We start from the raw sequence: 19844 nt of genomic DNA on the forward strand, positions 1-19844 counted from the left end.
TTTGACAGCGCGGTGTGACCGTGGATGAGGATGTGGAATAGAGACAATCTTGTGAGGTTACGTGGTGTGTCCTTCGTATGGGGTGATGCTGACTGGGGGCAGTGGCAGCAGTCAGCTTCCTCTTTTTCCCTTTCTTAGTACACATACTGCTATTTTGAAACCAGGTTTGCAAAGCCAGCAGGGAGATTGGTGGAACCATTGTGCTTAATGCAGAGCCTTAGCTGTCACTTGGAGATATCTTTTTCTCTGCAGTTCTTTACCAGAGCAAATAATTTGTTTACAAACAAGTGGAAGTCTTCAAGAAAACACCAGATTGAGGAGTTCCATTAATTTATCTAAAATCATATATACTTTGTTGTAGAAACTCTGTGTATTGGTTTTTGTTATGAGGTCTCTAGCCTGCACTCGGAAGACTCTCTTAGAGGCATCTTAAAATCATAAGGCATATTCTGTGTAAACAATTTTGGATTCCAAAGTAGAATTTTGATAGATTGAATAGACAGAAGCTGGGCAAAAATCAGACTAAGCAAGAAAGATTTGTTATCCTAGGGAATTCAGTATTTTTCTGGTCAACATGTAGTTCTGCGAAGGTGTGAAAGACAGTCTGGGAAAGGGAAGTTAGTTGGAAAAAGTATAACTGGGTAAGCTGTTGATAGAGGAGAGAAAGATGGAAATGGTTGAAAACGTCAGCAGCAGTGTGAGGATGGACCACCTGAGGGAGAAGGGAAGGGACAGAATGGAAAGTGCTGTGACTGATTTTTATGTCCCTTAGTATTTGTAAAATCAGTATTATTATCAAAATAGTGTGAAGGCCTATACTATGACTTCAGGAGATGAAAAGTTGTAGTTGTTAGTTTCTGTTTAAATAAATTTGCCTTTCAAATAAGGACTATGTTGTACTTCACAGTTAAAGGAGATGTAGTGCTTTCTTCCTGAATCTTTCGTACTGTAATAAACCAGGGACAGGACTGTGTGTGTACTGCAAATGTGTCGGCCGAAGACAGATACAGAAAGTGGAATCACGAAGAGTCTCACTCAGCTTCACTAGGAGAGTCTGATCTCAACGTCCATCTCCTCTGCTGTTGAGTTGCTTCCCTGCTGTTTTGTAGATATGATGGAGTTCCTCTGGAAGAGTTTAGTCCTTGTGAGCAGAATAGAATGTAGTAGTGCTAAAGATCTTGAAAGGCACTTGGTGAAGCACTGTGAGGTCCTGTGTTTTGCAGCAGAACATGTGGGCACTTCGTGGGGGTGTCATCTGCTGGAACGGATTCAACGCTTGGAAAAATAAATCGGCTGGAAAGAACAAGTGCCCCTCTAGAATTAAGACTGTACAATTTATTCACACTGCTGTATGTTAGATGGTGGTCTGATACATAGATTTGCCTTGTGACATTTTTCCGTGAGAGGTATCGATTTCTGTTGCTGTTCAGTGACTGCCTGCGTGATCTAGGCCAGTGGTGATGGTATTTGTACTGAATGATTTTTACCTGCAGGAGTCTCAATGCAAAGAGGGATTTTCAGCCTGTTGGGTTTTTTGGGTTTTTTTCATTATGTGCAGAGTTTGTGCAATGCATTTACTCTGAAGTTCTTGTGTGATGTGGAAGTTTTGGTAAAAGGAAATAATTTGACCTGCTAATGATAGTCTTGCTGGCTCATTTGGTATTTTGCGTGGTTCAATCTTGAATCTATAGGTAGCTGAGTCTATAGGTAGCTTTATTTAAGTGGTACACATGCCTGATTTAAGGTGCTGAATGCTCTTTATCTATTGACACGTTTCTGATAAAATCTTGTTGGTTGTCTATTGAAGTTTTGTGATAATGATGGTTTCTCTGTGCTTGGTTTTGGAAAATCCTTCTGACTTTTTTTTTCTTCTCTCTGTTTCCTGTAAATGCTGTAGATGCTCCACCTCCGACATGGGAACAACTGGAAAATGGACTAGTTGCTGTGAGGACTGTGGTTCATGGCTTAGTTGATTATATCCAGAATCACAGCAAGAAAGGAACAGATCAGCAACAGGTAAAAGCTAAATCAGTTAGGAAATGCTTTCCTCTAAATTTTATTGGCTGTATCCAATTGTAGAGATGTACTAATGTTGTCTGGAAAGATGTGGTTTGAGGAAGAGCTGGTTAAAAGTGTCCCTGCTGTGTCATATTTATCAAAAAAGAAACAAACAATAAAGGAAGAAACCCAAAACACAACACGCACCCCCCACCCCCAATGCTTGTTGCATTAATTTGCACAGCTCACTAGCATGAAAAGAAAACAGTCTGATCCAGTGGCAAGCTTAGGGTGACGAATAAACAACCCTCCTGACTCACGGGAGGGGAACAGAAGCCAGGGTGCCTAGCACTGTGATCTGTGGGAATTTTCTGGGGTCTGTTTTAATGGGACACGTTTCAGCCAGATGGCTCTGTGTTAATGAAATTATTCTTACACCTGTGCTTCATGGTTTGTGAAGTTTAAAGATTTGGGAAGCACTTAATATAAAGGTGCAATCCAAGTTCCTGAAACAAAGTCTGTTGTTTCAGAAATGAAATTGTATTGCCAAATATATACCTTACTTATCTCATAGTTATCGCATGTTCCTTTGATCTCATTTTGTTGTGCAGCTAAGTTGATACAAATGCTAGCTGCTGCTGAAAGACAGAGCTGCCTGTCACACATTCCCTCTCCCTCCCTTGCTTTGGCACTCATGCTCTTGGAGAGCTGGTTCGGGGAGCTGAACTAGTAGAAATATTATCTCTGTCAAAAAAAAGGGGGGGGGGGGATCAGAGTGATTTATTTCTGCTGTTTTACCTTTTTGCACTCACTGGGATGCCTAATGAGCCCTGTTAGAAGCAAGAGGAAAAGCAGTAGGAATACACAAGTGGAAATCAGGTGGGATAAACAGTGAGGGCTTTTGTTCTGGTGAGGCCATTGCCTAGACCTGGTACGTGCTGTGCCGCTCAGAATGGAGCCCAAAGCCCCCCGAGTGGGACAGGGGGCATCTACAGAGTGTGGGGCAGAGTGTTGCTGCCTGGGAACTGTGGCCAGCAGAGGGCTGTGCAGCCAGTGTACACCCAGCCTGAATCCTGTCTGTGCTACAGTAGATGGCAAAAAAACCCAAAATTCAGTTTGCAGATGACTTCTTATGGATTTGCATCCTTTGGCTGTGTTTCTCAGAAAGCAAGAGTTTACTTTTATAGACCTCTCCCTCGGTGGAAACTCTGATAGTATATTTCTGCCTCTGATTTAATTCTGCCATAAAAACTGTAGGAACTTAAATGTCTATGAGACCACCTCTGGCCTTCTGTCAGAATTTATTTAAGGAGACTAGTGAATGGACATACATGCAGAGGGCAAGATTGCAGTATGTCCTTGTTTCTTGGGAAACTTAACTAAGAAAAATGCAGAAGACAAGCCCTACCCTGCTGAACTGTGTAGGAGTAAGACTGCATCCTCAACTATTGACAGAAATAATTATTGTGGATACTTCAGAGACTTTTAGTCCAAAAGGGGGTAAAAGGGAACTTGATGAAATTTAACTCTTATAGAGATCAAAGGCATACTCAAATCTGTTTTGAGCTAACAGAAGGCAAGGGAAAAGTAACTGAATAAATTGTATTTATTTTCGGTCTCCGACAAAGCTTGATGAATATTTGGTAGTTTCTGCTTAAGCATGGTTGCGGTTTTTTTTTTTTTTAGCCTATATTGGTTTTGTCCACTTAACTGTTTCCTGAAACGTATAGCTGTGTTCCAGTTAAGGTCCAGTAAGGAATTTGAATAAAAATGTTTTAAAAACCTGATAGTGACTTAGTTGTCAAAATAGCTGCTCTTGAATGGGTTAGTTCTGATGAAAAACCCAAATCAAATACTGCTCCAGTCGTTTATTTCACATTAGGTACTTCTGGAACATTTAAACTGAAGGAATTATCACCAGTAAAACATCAGGCCCTTAATAAGAGGATACGTTCAGCTCTTGGCTAAGTGCACTTACATTCGGGTCTCTCACCGGGGTGTTTTTATCCTTGTCAGCCTCCTCAGCACAGCAAGTACAAGACATACATGTGCCGAGACATGAAACAGAGAGGAGGATGCCCCCGAGGGGCCAGCTGCACCTTTGCACATTCACAGGAGGAGCTGGAAAAGTAAGTGCACTTCTTACGGTAGAAGTCAGTCCAATCTTTGTTTCGTCTTGTCCGTAGGAATTTATCATAGCTGGGAATGGGGAGAGGAGGCAAAACGTGTCTGTCACATTAGCAAGAAATAATGTGAAAAACTTGTAACAGTCATCTCTTGGAACTGTTTGTTCTTAAATACAGGGTGCTTTGCTTTGGTCAGCAGTAATGCAGCTCTGAAAGGTTGATGTTTACACAAGTGTCATTTTGGAGGTGGGCTGTTTTTCTTATTAAGTGTGACTAAACGTGCTGTTTGACTGCATCCGTTGTGGTCATTTGTTGGTGTAGGGGATGTGATGTAGGGGTTCTCCTCTTCTTCTGTGCTGCTAGGGCTATCCAGAGAGCTAAAAACAGGCATGGGAAGATATCTTTCTTCAAGTTATTCTCTGAAAGTCTGTGACAGATTGCACATGCGGTAACCTAAAAGTGGTTAAAGCTATTGTTGAAGAGTTAAAAGGTGATGATCATATGAAGTCTGCAGTAAATAAGTTATGTTCTTTACAGATTTAGAGGGGACACCCAGTTATGCAAGAACAATCTGCTGCTGTTCTGAAGGTTGTTTTACTTTTTTTTTGAAAGTAAAACGGATTATTGAAGAGTTAAAAGAAATAAATAGAATGTATTTTTTGCAGTATATACTTGTTTCTTGAACTAAAATAGTTCTTTCAAGAAATGGCACTTTTTTAATCAGGAGAAAAACTCCAAAGATTTTGAAATGGTATGCAGTCTTTATTTTTTTTTTTCTTAAAAACTTAAAACTTGAAGCATTAATATGGCAGTTCATTGGCTGTGTAGCCAGCTTACAGTGCATAGGCAACAGAGGAAGAAAAAAGAGCAGAGTGGTGTTAGAATGACAAAGGCAGTTATTCAAATGAACAGAGAATAGGACATTGATACTTGTGTGCTGCAGAAACAATTGGGGGTTTTGCCCTTTGGTTGTGGTGTTAAGAAAATGGAGATTGGTAGTGCTGGTTTGGGCAGTTGACAAAGGTGGTGAGTCTGAGTCAGTGCCTCTGAACTAGTTGTAAGGATCAAGAAGAACTGTTTGTCAGCTTTGCAGGTGGAAGAGGCCTGTTCTATCCAGACTGGGTTGTATGCCTTAGTAATAACGTTGTCGCGGGGTGAAGTGAGTGCTTGTTCTGGTTCAGGTTGCAGCAGTTTCTGTAGGTGGTTGGGGAACTTTGAGTTCTGATTCTTCCTTGTACCTTTTATATTTGCTTATTCCGTTGAGTAGATATTGCAGTAGTATTCTTCCTTTTAAAAATGTTTAGGATTAATAATATGCATTACTGTTGCTATGTAGTTCCTGTGTCTCATATATAGCTTTAAGTTTGCCGGAAGGTTATGGGGAAGTATGTGATAATGCCTTAGGTGGCAAATTATAATGCAGACTTGCTTAAACAGCAGCTGATTCCCCTCTTTGCAAGGGACAAAGACCCAATATGCATAGGGAAATATTAGATTATTTTTGTGTCCTGCACGTATGGAAAAAAATCCAGAGGGCAGCACTGTGCAACTTCTGTTCTTTCCAGGTATTTTGTCGTGGAGGGTGCTATATAGACTCTTCTGTCACCAGTGACATGGGTGTCTATACACATGACTGAATGGGTGTCTATACACATGCGCCTGTCTCCGAGCGTGCTGTTGTATTCTGCATGAGTGGGCAGGGATGGCCAGTCCTCCTCATCTTGCAAGTTATGTGCAAGCCTGCAGAGAGTCAGGAGCCATCAGATGGCTGCACCTCTAAGAGACCGGATGGGAGGCAGGTGTCCAGAAGTAACGGCCGAGGAGAACATGGCAGTTGTTTCCCAACCTCCCGCTGCCCCTTTGCAGGGAGAAACTGTTTGGGGTATTGAGCGGGATGCCAAAGCACATCCGCAAGTTCAGCCTGGGGAGCTTACTTCTGCTCACCTCCTGGTGTCCAGCTGACTTGCGTGGCTGACATGAGATGCCAGAATGACTTCTGAGCAGCACATGTTTAGAAAGCTGTAGTCTGTCCCTGCTCGAGTGCTGCTACTGTGGTGACAGCCTGGTTTGTTTACTCCCTGTTAATGCATTCTGAATGATGCCCACTGTCAACAGTATGTAGCTTGGATTTATAGTTTGTATTATGTGGATGAAGATTAATCCAGCCAGGAAACTGGGGTGTTGATAGTTAGGAAGGTGGCTAGAAGATTGTCAACGAACTCTTATTGATGAACAGCTCAAATCTGTATAGCAAGGTTACACTTTGTCCAACTCTACTCAGTCACACCTAAAAAATAAAACAACCACAACAACAAACAACCTTTTTGCCTCTGTTGCATTGCTGTTAATGCTGTGCATGTGGGCGAACGCAAAGATTATCTGAAGACTATCAGAGTGTAACTGCCCCCTCTTTAATTTTCTACAATAGTGTGTGTAACTTCCTAGTCTGTTACCATCTCACTTTGCTTATTAGATATGATACGAAAATGTTGGCTTCAGCCCTGTTGAAACCCTCTTGCATAGGAAAAGGCCTCTTGTTCCGCAGTATAAACAGCAGGAACACTCAGGCCTGCAAATATGCCCTCCCACTTGATTTCTAGCATCTAAGTTGATGGGAGGATGTTTAGCGGAAGAGTACTGTCAGTCTGCTGATTTTTGTGGAACCTTAGTTAAAAGGCTGATGTTTGTTAAGACTTTTCAGAAACAGTTAGGCTTTTGGAATTACAGTGTATTCATAGATACACTGCAGTCAATTTATCAAACAACGCAAATGGTGTAAGCTGCATATTGGTATATTAACAGGAATCTTAAACAGTGCTTTAAAGATACCACATGGCAGTAAAGGCTTGACTTAGCTTACTGTTGAACAAACGGCGCAAAAGGGAATCTCTTCATCTTTTGTCACTTTAATTTTCTGCTGTTAATTTCTTCTCTGAATAAAATAGACTTGAAGAGTCTGTGATTCTCCTTCTGAAGCTTCTGTTGCTATTATATATTAGTATATACCACCTATACTATAGGTGGTATTTTATGTGGTGGTTGGTTTTGACTTTCTTTTGTACAGTTGAAATGCATATATGTACAGTAAATAGGATTTTTTTTCTTAAAGTTGCTGTGTGAAGTTTACTGTGAATTCTTGGTGTACTTGTCATTAAAAATCCATCCTTGTTCTTCTGATTGAAACTGCAATTAACGGTTGAAACAGAAGTGAAGTTGTTGTCTAACATATTTGTAACAAATTTCTCACAAACCCTTAGGAAATTTGAATTCGACCTTAAAGGTTTTGGTAACATCTGTGTTTGAAAAATCTTGTAAATGCAATTCCTTTTATTTCTTTGTTTCAATTTTTGATGTGTGGTTTCTTTTTCTGAAGATTCCGTAAAATGAACAAGCGTCTGGTTCCCAGAAGACCCTTGAGTGCATCCCTGGGCCAGCTGAATGAGGTGGGCCTGCCTTCAGGAGCCATCCTCTCGGAGGAAGGGGGAGTGGACTTGCCCAGTAGGAAGACTTCTGCTCTGCCAAATGGAATCGTGTCAACAGGCAGCACGGTGACGCAGCTTATTTCTCGAGGGACTGACTCCAGTTACGAAACTGCTCTGAAGCCAGGGAAGATGGATCATCTGAGTAGCAGTGCCCCTGGATCTCCTCCTGACTTGTACGGGTCTTCCTAACTCTGTTCAAAGTGTCGTGTGTGTAAATACACAGCAGAAACAAAATAAACCAATTCTCTATAAAAGAAATAGAACAGGTTTTGGGGGTTTTGTGTTTGTTTTTTTTAAGTGACTAAAGAGTAGAGTAGAAACCTAAAGCTAAAACTCTGAACTGCTTTACTTCCCTGTTTTCTTATATTTTAATTGGAGAAGGTGATGCGAGCCTTCAGAACGTGGAATATAGACACAGAATAATGTGTTTAAGTACAGTGTGCTATATTGAGCCTTAATGAGCAGTGTCATCTTTCTACCTTTTAGGTTGGAATCTGCTCCCAAGAGCTCTATTTCTGCCTTACCAGTGAGTCCTCATCCTGTGCCCACTCGGGCACCAGCAGATCTGCCTTCAGTGTCTGTCACCAAGCAGCTGCAGATGGTACCACGAGGGTCTCAGCTGTACAATACTCAGCAAGCAGATATGTTTTATCAAGACCCTAGAGGAGCTGCCCCACCATTTGAGCCAGCACCCTACCAGCAAGGTAAGTTTGAGACCAAACTCTCTCTGTTTCATCTTTATACTGATTTTATTCTTTCTTCTCGCTCTGGTGTTTACTTAAGCACTTAAGTCAGAGTTTTTGTACGTATCGCATGGAATGTAGGCACTAACGTGGTGATGGCACGGTCAAATGGAAGTTGGCAGGCTTGTTGTGTCTCAACTGAGGACTTTAATGCAAGTGAAAACAGAGGTTTGTATCCATCCAGTGTAGCAAATCCTTCTTTCTTCAGTTCTTCCAAACTGGGCTAGATCAGAGATCTAATGTGGTAAACCTTAATTCAGTTTGACTCAGGGGGGAAATGGAAATAAAGTTTAACGAGCAGAGGGGTTTATGCTTGGGAGGTGAAAGTACTGAAGTCCTTAATGAAAAGTGTGTGTGTGTTTCAGAAATGTCTGCGTATGCATGTGATTGTTAGAGACAAGTGAAGTCAGAGAAGGGTGGGGAACAAAAAAGAAAACATCATAAAAAAGGAGCTAAGAGGAAGAGTTATAAATATAAAGAGACCAAATGGAGAAAGATAGTATTGAAGGAAATGAAAAAGAAAACATATGGCTATATATAAAGAGAGGGAATGATTCTTATGTAACATAAGATTGGAGAGAGAAGTGACATAAAGTGAAGTTAATGTGAAAGAAAAATAAGGAATGAAAGACAAAAAGAAGTGGAAAGAAGAAGAAAAAGCCCTAGAAGGGAAAGGGGGGTTGGAAGCAACACCATTTTTTAGAAAGTTGCAGAGCATTTTGAAGGGGGGTGAGGGGTAAGCTTACATTTTATTATTGTGTGCAGACGAAGATCTGTGTTGTCCACAAAATTTGCTGTGCACATATTCATACATATTTTTAAACTATGCAGAGATCCCAAATAGATTACTGAAATCTTCTGGTAACTAGGAGATGTGGTCTTAGAAGTCTTTGGTGATTCACAGTACTGAAATTTCCCTCTACTGTTCAAGAGGTAGAACAAATCTTTAGATAGCGTTAAATTCCAGTTAATGCAAATTTCTTCACACAGACAGTGGCTCTGATACGTTGGGACAAATTTAATTTTAGTTGTGTGGATAAAGATGTACAGGCTAGTCTTCAGCTTGCTTTTTAGGTCTTGTCTAGCTAAAAGCATTCATAGTAATCTGCAGAGATGTTCTAGTGAATGATTTCTACTTGGTATGCTGGCAGGACTTCTGTGGCACCTGTGGTGGGGTTAGTCTCACCACCTCTTCTCCAGCTGCTGTAACCTTTACACCTTGCTGGTATCTTACTTAGATAATTAAACAGTGTCACTTGATCTTTGGAATAACATTTGCTCTTTCAAGGTTTTCTGTGTTAATTTTTCAATAGAGATACTGGCTAGACAATGGGGGCAAACAATAAATGTGAATTAGTTTATACCATTCTTTTCATGACACTTGTAGACTGGAGTATTTGGAACAATTCATTTTTGTGAACGGTTGTGCTAATCACTTTCTGTATTTTGTTTGTGTGTTTTCCTCTTGCCTATTTCAGGAGTTTACTATTCCACTCAGTCCATGTCTCGCTTTGTCCGACCTCCTCCATCAGCTCCTGAACCTGGTCCGCCTTATTTAGACCATTACCCACCCTACCTTCAGGACCGTGTGGTGAGCCCACAGTACACACAGCCGCAGCAGTATCCTCCCATGGGACAACCCATATACCCGCCGCACTACGACACCCGTCGTGTCTATCCCCCTGTCCAGCCGTATCAGCGAGAGGAGATTGTCCGAGGAAGCCCTGTGCCCATCGAAATTCCGCAGGCAGCTGTACCTTCTTACGTACCTGAATCCAGAGACAGATACCAGCAAACAGAGGGTTATTGCCCGGTGGCTCCACACCTCAGTCAGATCCGACCTTCATGCCACAGGGTATGGGTTTTATGTTGCATTTTTGCAGTAAGGTGATGGGTTTGGGGAGGAATTAGAAGTTTGAATTTGTAAGAAGGGGCACACTTGACGAAGCCAATAAAAAACTGGAAGGCAGTTTAGTTACTGGTCAGCTCTGCAATTGTAATGATGTTAATGTGTAAAAAAGCAGGCTGCTGCTTAGTGCTTGAAGTAGAAAAGTGTTGTAATTAATTTTGGAAGTCTTGTATGGCCCTGACTTCAACAAAGATTAGGCTGGAGAGGGCCACTCTCTAATGCAGATTAAACAGGCATGTGCAAATGGTCGTGTATGCATCCTTGTACTGCCCGTCTGTGACTGACCATCTCTGTGCCTAAATAAAAAATTTGCAAACATACTTCCCTTGGTAAAAGAAGTAAAAATTCTGCTCTTCCCAGTTTTCTCTACTTCAAGATTGCTAACTGGAAGGTCTTCCTAACAGAGGTGTACAAACTTGTTTTGGTAACTCACCAGCTGGGCTTGAGCCCTGTAGGATAGTTGGACTTACGTAGCTGTCGTTCAGATAAAAGGCTCTGAATCATATTGCTGAGTCCAGGAAGCATTTTTAATGCAGCTGGTAGATTTATCAGGTTTGAGTTTGACACATTTGTGGGACATTTCATTCTGTTACAAAATGAGTAATACAAAAACCCTCGTAACCCTAACCCTGTGTCTAGGTTATGATCTGTAGAGTTCTGCTAATTTCCCCCATATGATTGAAATGGGGGCTTGCCATACTGGAACATGTTCCAGTGGAAGTTTTGCCAAGTTGGAACACAGAGGCATGTTGAGCTACCTATGAGTTCAAAGATTAGTACTTTCAAAGGTAGAAACACTGGGTTAGTTGAGGATCTAATCAGTTTTAGGCAAATAATGTTTCCCTGCCTTTGGGGTGCTTGAATGAACGCTTTGGCCAGTGTAGGAACACGTATGTTCTATATTAAACATGAAAGTTAACAGATAGACTGTAACAAAGTGATCATTACTTAGTCATGTAATCATACTGTCTATTCACTGTATTTTCCTTTTATGACAGTATATGGTTGCCATATTTTGTTTGGATAAACAAAATTTTTGAAATTACTAGTTTTGTGCATTAATGCTTCAGAACCTTTGTAATGTATTTCTGTCTTCATTTCAGCCTCATCCCAGCCTGGATGAACTTCACCGACGAAGAAAAGAGATCATGGCCCAGCTAGAAGAGAGGAAGGTGATTTCTCCACCTCCTTTTGCACCGTCACCAACCTTGCCTCATCCTTTTCATTCAGAGGAGGTAAGCATATTTTGACAAAAATGTGACTTACTAGCATGTTTAGAAAATACCCTGGAGTTTGAGTGTGCTAATAGGTGAAGACAACAAGAAAATTAGACCAGTACAGTGCTGGCGGGTGATGGGTGGTGGTGGCGGGTGGTGTCAATTTTATGCTCCAGATGGGAAGTGTTTGTAGTACAGTCTCCAGTCTCTCAATTGGCTGTTGATTCTCTGATCTACCACTGATCCCAAGCTATCTGCTTTTGGTGCAACTGAGATAAGTAGTTTTGAGCCATTATTAATTGAAGTGGTCAGTCTTCACGATAACTGAACTTCACTTCATTTGCTCCTGATATGTTTGGAATTAAGTAACAGCTTGATAGAGGCTTGTTTTTTTAACCAAGGTCAAAGTATCGCTTTCATACTGGCGGAGTGAACAGTCAGGAATGCTGGGAATGTAGCCAGGTGATCGGAATTTCACACATTTCATGCTTGTGTGGCCCAGTTCCAAATAGTGATGTATCTGATAAAAAATAATCCTGGTGGTGTTTTTCTTCAAATTCACTGTTGTCGAACCTAGGTAGTGATGGCTGTGAAGCTGCTTCTTCCCTTCACTTACAGAACCAGATTTTTGTTTTTGTACAGTACTTGGATGAAGACTTGAAGGTAGCTGGGAAATACAAAGGAAATGACTACAGCCAGTACTCTCCCTGGTCCTGTGACACCATCGGCTCCTACATTGGAACCAAAGATGCAAAACCCAAAGACGTTGTGGCAGCAAGGAGTGTGGAGATGGCGGTACGTAGGGATTAGGGGAACGCAGAAGAAAAGTTGGGGCTGGGAGGGACTCTTTCATTTTCTTTCTGGGATGATGGCAGTGCTTGTGTTTAAGCTCAAAAGTGCATTGCAGTCAAAGAATGCATTTGAAAGTGCGTGGAGTGCTTTTTTTTTCAAAGTTATGTACAGTCCTACGTGTGTAGCTGGTTTAAAATTCTGGATGTAGATGCGGGCTAACCACTCTGCTCTAAAGCCATGGATAGGAAAAGTTATTTTGCCATGATTCTTTACACTTAACTTGAAATTCAAAAATTACTCTGTACTGGCAGCTAGTTAATTAAACATGCCTATCTGTTGCTTCCTGTATTTCTTTCTGTCAGAGGGGCATGCTGTAATTTAACTTTGTGCTATTAATTCCTTTTATGGGGATTGTGACTGCTGTTAACAATGTTACTAGTTTTTGCTTGAAGAACTTTTTGTGATTTGTGACCACAAGAACACCCAGAACATGCATGAAACCTTTGAGAGAAGCGTAGTCATAACACAATACTAGGCTGATTCTTCTTGAGGGCGGTTTCTAACTCCATGCTGTGCTTATTCAGTCCTTCACTGAAGCTGTGGTTGTCTGACTGCAATGTTATTTGATGCTGCTGCATTTTTGCCAGGTCAGCCTTGCAAAATGAAGGGGTTGCTAGGTTGTCATTATTGGGAGTCATGAATGCAGAAGAAAAGAAATAAGATTCTGAAATACCACCACTGTTCTATTTCTTTCTAATGTTTAAGCATCACTCAACAGCAAGAAATATGTTGGTAGCCTGTGCAAGTAGGAGGACATTCAAGTATTCAAGAGAAATGTCTTTTTAGTCTGAGGGACTATTTTACAGAGATGCATCTGTGTTTTCTCCTTCACCTCCCAAATGGAAAAGTGTTCTACCATCTTTTGTTTATATATTGTCACTGTCATGGTGACCTTTGGCCAAAAAGGGGAGGGGGAAGAAGTTTCTATCCAGAACTTATTCTCCGGTGGACCCGTGCTCCCCTGTTGTGACCACTTAACTAAAGAATAGGATTTTTCTATCCCACTTCTCCTCTTTGCCCACAAGCAGGCTTCCCAGTTTCCCCTCTGGGGATTAAATGCATCTGGTTTCTGTGCACTGACTTGCTTTCCTGTAAGACCTTGAAGGCACTGTGCAAAATGAGAGCAAAAAAGGAGGCTTTCTCCCAGAAAAAGCAGAGCAAGAAAAGGCGTTTCAGCTGGAGCTTTGGGTTTGCTACATGTCGTTTTGATCTCTGTCCTACACAGTGTGTTTGCTTTGAGTCCTAACGCTGTCATGTTTGACCTGGGGAAGTACGGAGATTACTCAGAATCAGTTTATTGCTGTCCAGGTGGCTGTGTTCAGGAACCAGCAAACAGCTCGTCTTTCATCCCTGCTGGGAGAACACTGTGCAAACAAACTGGAACTCAATTAAGAGAGGTGATAGAGTTCTGGAGAAGCAGTCTCCTTTTTTATTGCCAAACAAAGTGTTCTCCTGCCCCAGAGCTAATTTTCAGATAAGCAAATAGGATCTCTGCTGCTCTTCAGTTTTAGTCTCCTCACACAAAAAATTTCTCAGGAGACCTTCGCTGTAGATGGCAAGTCAATGAAGTCTTCCTTTTTTTATTGTTCATAAAAGATTCCTTCTTTCAGGGAGAAGAATAGTGTCATCTGAGAGTGCGTAATGCTGGATTTTATGCAGATAGCATTGCAACTTTACTATTTTCTTTTCCCCCCACTCAGTAAATGGAAATAAAATAGGTACTAGTGTCCTACAGACTCAAGATTAAAACATCTTTTTTTTTCAGAATTCCGAAGCAGATGCTGTCTAATGCCTCTTCCAGTTTCAACATGTTACATTTCTTGAGTTTAGCTTCTAACTCAGTTGTGACTTTTTAGGCTTTAGCCGGTCCTCTTTGTGTAGTAGTGCCACTTACCTTGGGTTTTTTTGCTGTACACAGCACTGTGCTACAGTTTTACCAGTTTTATTTCTTTCAGCAAAGTCAAAACTTTGATTTTTGGCAATTCATACCATGTTACGTTTTCTGGCAGCCAGCAGATAGCTTTCCCATTTAATTAAGCACTTTTCCGATTTTCTTTTTAATTGAGCCTGTTTATTTCTGTTCCTCTTTTGTGTAATCACTGTGTGGTGATTATTCAGGGGGTGGTATTTTTTTGTTTTGTTCCTTTCATGTTGAGGAAGCTTTTTAAAAATTTGGTTTTATTCATGGAAAAAAACGACTGACTTTGTTTTTAAGTTACTCCAGGTGACTTCTCCCGTAACTGGCCTAACTATATCAGGAAAATCTTTGTAAAAAATCTTTATCATAATCTGTTGTTTGTTCTTGTAAGTTAAGTCGAATTGACATATCCTGCTAAATCGAGCTTGTTTTCTGAGCACGTCTTTTGCTTTGTGACTGCTTGGCAATGTTCTGTCAGCAGAGAGAGAACAATTTATCTGTTCATTTGCTGACCCAGTGAGGTGTTTGAGTCTGAAGCTGAGTTCGAAACCAAGATGTTCCAAGCAGTACTACTGCTTAATGAAAAAGTGCCTGAAAAGATGTTTGACAAGCTTGGGTCAGCTGTCCTGGCTGTGTTGCCTCCCAGCTTCTTAGGAAAGATTAACCCTATCCCAGCCAAACCTAGGACAACTAGACCTGTCCAAGTAAGCACTGTGCTGAATAATTCCGATTTTGAGTCATCTGCAGCCTGTTACATGATACAGTTCTTAATACTGGGCTTCAGAGAAATTCCTTCTGGACTTTGAAAGGAGTATGTATTCCTCAGAGATGCTCTCTGATCTCCTCTGTGACTTTATTCTGGAGAGTTTTTTGTTCCCTTCCGTCCCATGAGTCTTTCTTGGTCTTACTTTTCCTGTTGCTGCTGTTCCCTTCCCTTGGACTTGTTCGCAATTAATCATGCAACAGTTTCGGTGGTGGTAGTAATGGCTGTCTTAAGTTAGACCACTAAAGAGACATCAACTCTGACAGAGGAGTTATAAACTGTAAAATAGGAGAATTAGTTGAAGGATGAAGGGAATAGAGAATACAAGAGACATTTACTATCCTGTTACCAGCTTGTTGTAAAAGTAATGTGGTTTTGTTCATTTCTGGATAAGTTTTTGACTGCCTTTTCCACATCTTGTCTAGAATGTAGATAGTAAAGCCATGCGTGACCAGCGATTAGACATGCAGCGAAGAGCCGCAGAGACTGGTGATGATGACCTCATTCCATTTGGAGACCGACCAACTGTGTCGAGATTTGGGGCTATCTCTCGTACTTCCAAAGCGATGTACCAGAATTCTGGTCCCATGCAGGCCATGGCGGTTCAGGGAGCTACCACCAAATCAATCATTTCAGGTACCATGTGTGCTGGTGGATTTTGCTGGCTGTTGCTATTTTCTGTAGTGCTACAGTGTAGTACAAGTTGAAGACAGTCCCTGTAAACTTGTTTCTTGTCTTTGAAATGAGATGTATGTTATGTCACTAAAAATAACTCTAGGTAGGACTGCACTGAGAAGGCTGAAAAAGGCTGCCACTAATTCCTGTTCCACTGACAGATTTGTGCACACAGAGTGTATGCGTTGGGGATTTGTTGTTGCTGTTTAGAAAAAGTTACTTTGTTCTGCTGATCCTTCTGAGATAAGATTTCTTTTATATCTGTTGTAGTAGGATCTAGAAACTTACTGCCTTCTCAAATATATATAATGCAAAACCATCATAATGGAGTACTGTACTGCGCTCCTATTTTATGGGTAGTTGCTGCTGCAAGCTTAATGAGGTGGTCTCTTTCCTGAGGTGCACTGAATAATCTTAAGAAAACACTAAATTATATTCCCCCAAAATTCACTCTAGATCTTTTTCATGAGTTAACTGCTGGAAACAAAACCAAAAACTCACTTGCTTAATTCGAGCAGTAACTTTCTAGACTTTATCACAGGTAGAACTCTGGCTTCCCTGAAAGCTTAACCTTCAAGCTGGTGTTAACTAGGTGTCTCAGAATTATCAGGCAACTCTCGAGTCTTTTAGGAACTTAATAAAAATAATTGCTGTCATAGTGGCTGTAAGTTTGTTTTTGAGTTGCTGTCCCCTGAGTGTCTGAAGTCCTTCACAAACTCAGGCTGTGGAAGGCTGTAGCAAACGTTGTTGGGCGTGTGGGCAGTCATTCATTAGGCACCTGAGGCTGGCCACATGTAGTGGTTTTGCATTGATTTCAGCAGAAGAAACGTTAGACTGCCTCACTCTTAGAGGCCTTCCTGCTTATTTGCTAATTCCTGTCCAGTTCTGTGTGTTGGCTGAATTACTTCCAGGATAGTTTTGTAGTAATGCGACACGGATTTCTTTCTGTTCACTGGCAGACTACAATCCTTATGGAACTCACGGTGGCTGGGGAGGCTCTCCATATTCTCCTCATCAAAATATACCTTCTCAGGGACGTTTCAATGACAGGTAGGATTGCTTTATTTTGCCTTTGCCTTTTTCTATTTTATCTATTTCTTTCTGTGCCAGCTGAGTGAAGCTTTTTTTGGAAATGGCCTTATTTTTGCTTTTCTGATCCCACAGGGAGAGACTGTCCATGTCAGATGTGGCTGGTCATGGGAAACAGTTGCCTTCAGCTGAACGAGAGCAGCAGCTGCGCATGGAGCTGCAGCAAGTAGACCATCAAATTAGCCAGCAGACACAAATGCGAGGACTAGAGGTTGGTACCAACATTTGGAAGAGCGGTGAAGGATCGTATGGAGAGAGATGAAGCTAGTAAAGCTGCTTTTCGTGTGTTGATTATCTTTCTCTGTAATGACGTTCAGTAACAATTCTGTGATGGCATCAGGATTATAGTACAAGTGTAAACCTCTCTGCTGAGCCGCAGAAACTTACCTGCACTTTACGTGCAAATCAACACCACGCTCAAACCTGCACTTTGTGCTTATTCATGTTAGCTTTCATGCTCTCTCACTTACTGCCCCTTTCTGTTCATGTCTTAACTCAGAGGCAAACTTGCGGTGTAGATACCTGTTTCTCTTGGCTTTACTGCCACTGAAAACGTCTGGGTTTATGTACAGAAAGCTATGACATTCATCTGTTCCGTGTTTGGCTTTGTGTTGTACCTGTTTCTTTCAAAATAGTGCAAGCCACAGGAGTCAAGAAAATTAATGTTAAGGACATTTAGCTTGAAAAATTAAAGTTTAGTATTTTATGTCTCCGTGCTTCGAAGAAATGTAGTTACTTGCAACCTGAGGGAAGATGGGAGTCTGCATCTGTGAAAGAATTCATGAGCCGAAATACTTGTTTGTATTTTGAGACACAGAAGGAGAAATGTCAAGGCATAATGAAAGAATTGTTTTAGCAAAGCTTTAGTTACTTTGGTTTTTTCCTCCTGGGAAAAATCAGTAAATATTTACCAGAAAACTACTCTAGGTACCTCAGCAACTATTCATGTTAATGTTTTCCCAGAAGGAATTACTCTAGTAGTGGACCGCAGCTTCTGCTGAATCTATGGTTACCTAAGAATAGGTGTTGCAGAGGGGGGTTATTGCAGAGTAGTTGTAAGAGCTCACAGTTTTTAAGCCTCAGCAGCGGTAACAAGTAGTATGCATTTCTCAGTTCCTTGAAACATAACTTGCGTTCTTGTGCTTTTATTTGGGAACAAGAGGAGAAAATGTAAATCTTGCACATCTGCCTTTCCCATAGTAGAAGAGTATTGGAAAGTTGCAAAACCGGAGTGGCCTGCCTCTCCTCCTCATTATTATTGTCATTGTGTTAGCGTTAAATCCTATGTAGTTGAGTTTTGAGCCTTGATTTTACCATTGTCTGAATTTGTCAGAACTCATCGGTTGTTTTGAGTAATAACTCAAGTTTTCAATTCATCTTTTGTGTTCAGAGCTGCAAGTAGATACTTGCAATCAAGGAAGCTTTGTTAATTTACCTGTTACAAGGCTGTCGCAGTCGCTTAATTCAGTCTGAACATGAAGAACTAGATTGTTTTGCTTCCTTCTCAAATGAATGAGCATTTCTACGTGTAGGCCAGCCAGATGTTCAGTTGTGTGGCATAGTAGATAGTGTGTTTAAATTGAGCACACACTTACGGAAGTGATTCCCAAGTGTTAGCAGGCTTTTGGAGTGGCTGATATGGTTACTACTTTTTACTTGGCTGCTGGTAACATGCGACTTCTGAATGACTGTAGTCACTTTGCTCCGCTCTGTTCCTGTGATTCCTAATCTGGAGAGAGCTACATAGTTAGATGACATAGTAATAACACTGGCTCTGCTGTAGGATTTGGTAAACTGTCCTACTGTAAAATAAAGCTGCAGGTTTGTTTATCTCCTGTTACCTTTTGTTCAACAAATAGCTCACAAAAGAGAGTAGTGTTTTGGTTCATGTGCTTAATCTTAGTTTTGAGAAAGGAGCAGTATGTGGGGAAAGTCTGGGCAAATTTATTACAGTAAAAAGTCCATATCACTGCTTGTTTAAAGGTGAAAAGACTTTCCTGCATGTAAAAAATGTTTAAACCTGCGTTGGAAGTGATTTTGATTGGAATCTTGTTAAGGATGGAGAGAAGGCGGCCTTGGTTTTGCAAATAAGCAATACTCTAGATAGGGCCTAGAGCTCTTTCTGTGCTTGGTGTGTTGTGTGCTCAGTTGTGTATGTGCTTGGCTTTATGCATTTAGGCTGTTAGTAACAGGCTGCTGTTGCAGAGGGGGGCGACTACCCTGGCAGGCCAACCACAGCCCCCACCCCCACCTCCCAAGTGGCCTGGGATGATCTCAAGTGAACAGCTGAGCTTGGAGCTACACCAGGTGGAAAGGGAAATTGGGAAGAGAACCCGGGAGCTGAGCATGGTGAGTGCCGCGGGGGTGGGAGGCAGAGAGGTGGAGCGGAGAGCTGTGTAGCTGGCTGCAGCCCTTTCACCCTGTCAACAAATGCTCTCTGCCGGATGACCGCAGCTGGAGTCATCCGTCCCCTCTTCACCTCTTTATTCTTCAAAAACTCCTGAGAATTTTTCTGGTGGTTCTTTGTGAAGAATTTGAGTTCTGCCCACTTTAAAAATACTCTGCTGTTGTTGCCATTTGAAAAGAAGCGTGGCACTGAATTTGTTGCAAGCTATGAATCGTCTCCAAGATGACTGTGCCATGAGTTGTATAAACTGCTTTGACACAGAAAACATCATCTGCAGGTACAGGCTGGCATTCAGAAGTCTGTGTGCTGTTACAGTCTATGGTCTTTGCTTGTTGTTACAAGAATCATCCCTTCCTTTCAGGAAATGCTGTGTCCTGAGAGACGAGCAGATCTTACTGAGTCTGTTTTCTTGTCTCATGGCTTTTGTGGGTTACACTGTATGACTCCAATTTACAGACCTTCATCATTGGTCCCAAAGGATGAAGTCTCACATTCTTTTAATGCAATGTTAAATAATTTTTCTTCTGTCTCTTTTTTTTTTTAAAGGAGAGCCAGTCTTCACTGGATATAAAAAACAAACTGGGCACCACTAAACAGACAGAAAATGGACAATTAGAACCGCAAAGCAAGGTTCCAGCTGAGGACCTCGCACTGACATTCAGGTA

General features: G+C 41.4%; 1 protein-coding gene across 17 annotated transcripts in view; it reads left to right on the forward strand.

Annotated features, from left to right (window-relative positions):
• RC3H1 (ring finger and CCCH-type domains 1) overlaps positions 1 to 19844 on the forward strand; it is a 75882-nt gene that overhangs the window by 35659 nt on the left and 20379 nt on the right. For 7 of the 17 annotated variants that reach the window (XM_075422633.1, XM_075422639.1, XM_075422635.1 and 4 more), the window contains 12 exons: positions 1898 to 2016; positions 4015 to 4127; positions 7498 to 7779; positions 8093 to 8310; positions 9828 to 10204; positions 11362 to 11493; positions 12100 to 12270; positions 15434 to 15644; positions 16643 to 16733; positions 16848 to 16983; positions 18951 to 19121; positions 19726 to 19841. In XM_075422633.1, the coding sequence (XP_075278748.1) occupies positions 1898 to 2016; positions 4015 to 4127; positions 7498 to 7779; positions 8093 to 8310; positions 9828 to 10204; positions 11362 to 11493; positions 12100 to 12270; positions 15434 to 15644; positions 16643 to 16733; positions 16848 to 16983; positions 18951 to 19121; positions 19726 to 19841 (2137 nt within the window). The remainder of the gene's footprint in view (positions 1 to 1897; positions 2017 to 4014; positions 4128 to 7497; positions 7780 to 8092; positions 8311 to 9827; positions 10205 to 11361; positions 11494 to 12099; positions 12271 to 15433; positions 15645 to 16642; positions 16734 to 16847; positions 16984 to 18950; positions 19122 to 19725; positions 19842 to 19844) is intronic. The other 10 variants (XM_075422640.1, XM_075422641.1, XM_075422647.1 and 7 more) reach the window with 4 other exon arrangements.

Source organism: Opisthocomus hoazin, chromosome 6 (genome assembly GCF_030867145.1).
Source record: "Opisthocomus hoazin isolate bOpiHoa1 chromosome 6, bOpiHoa1.hap1, whole genome shotgun sequence".
Classification (NCBI taxonomy): domain Eukaryota; kingdom Metazoa; phylum Chordata; class Aves; order Opisthocomiformes; family Opisthocomidae; genus Opisthocomus; species Opisthocomus hoazin.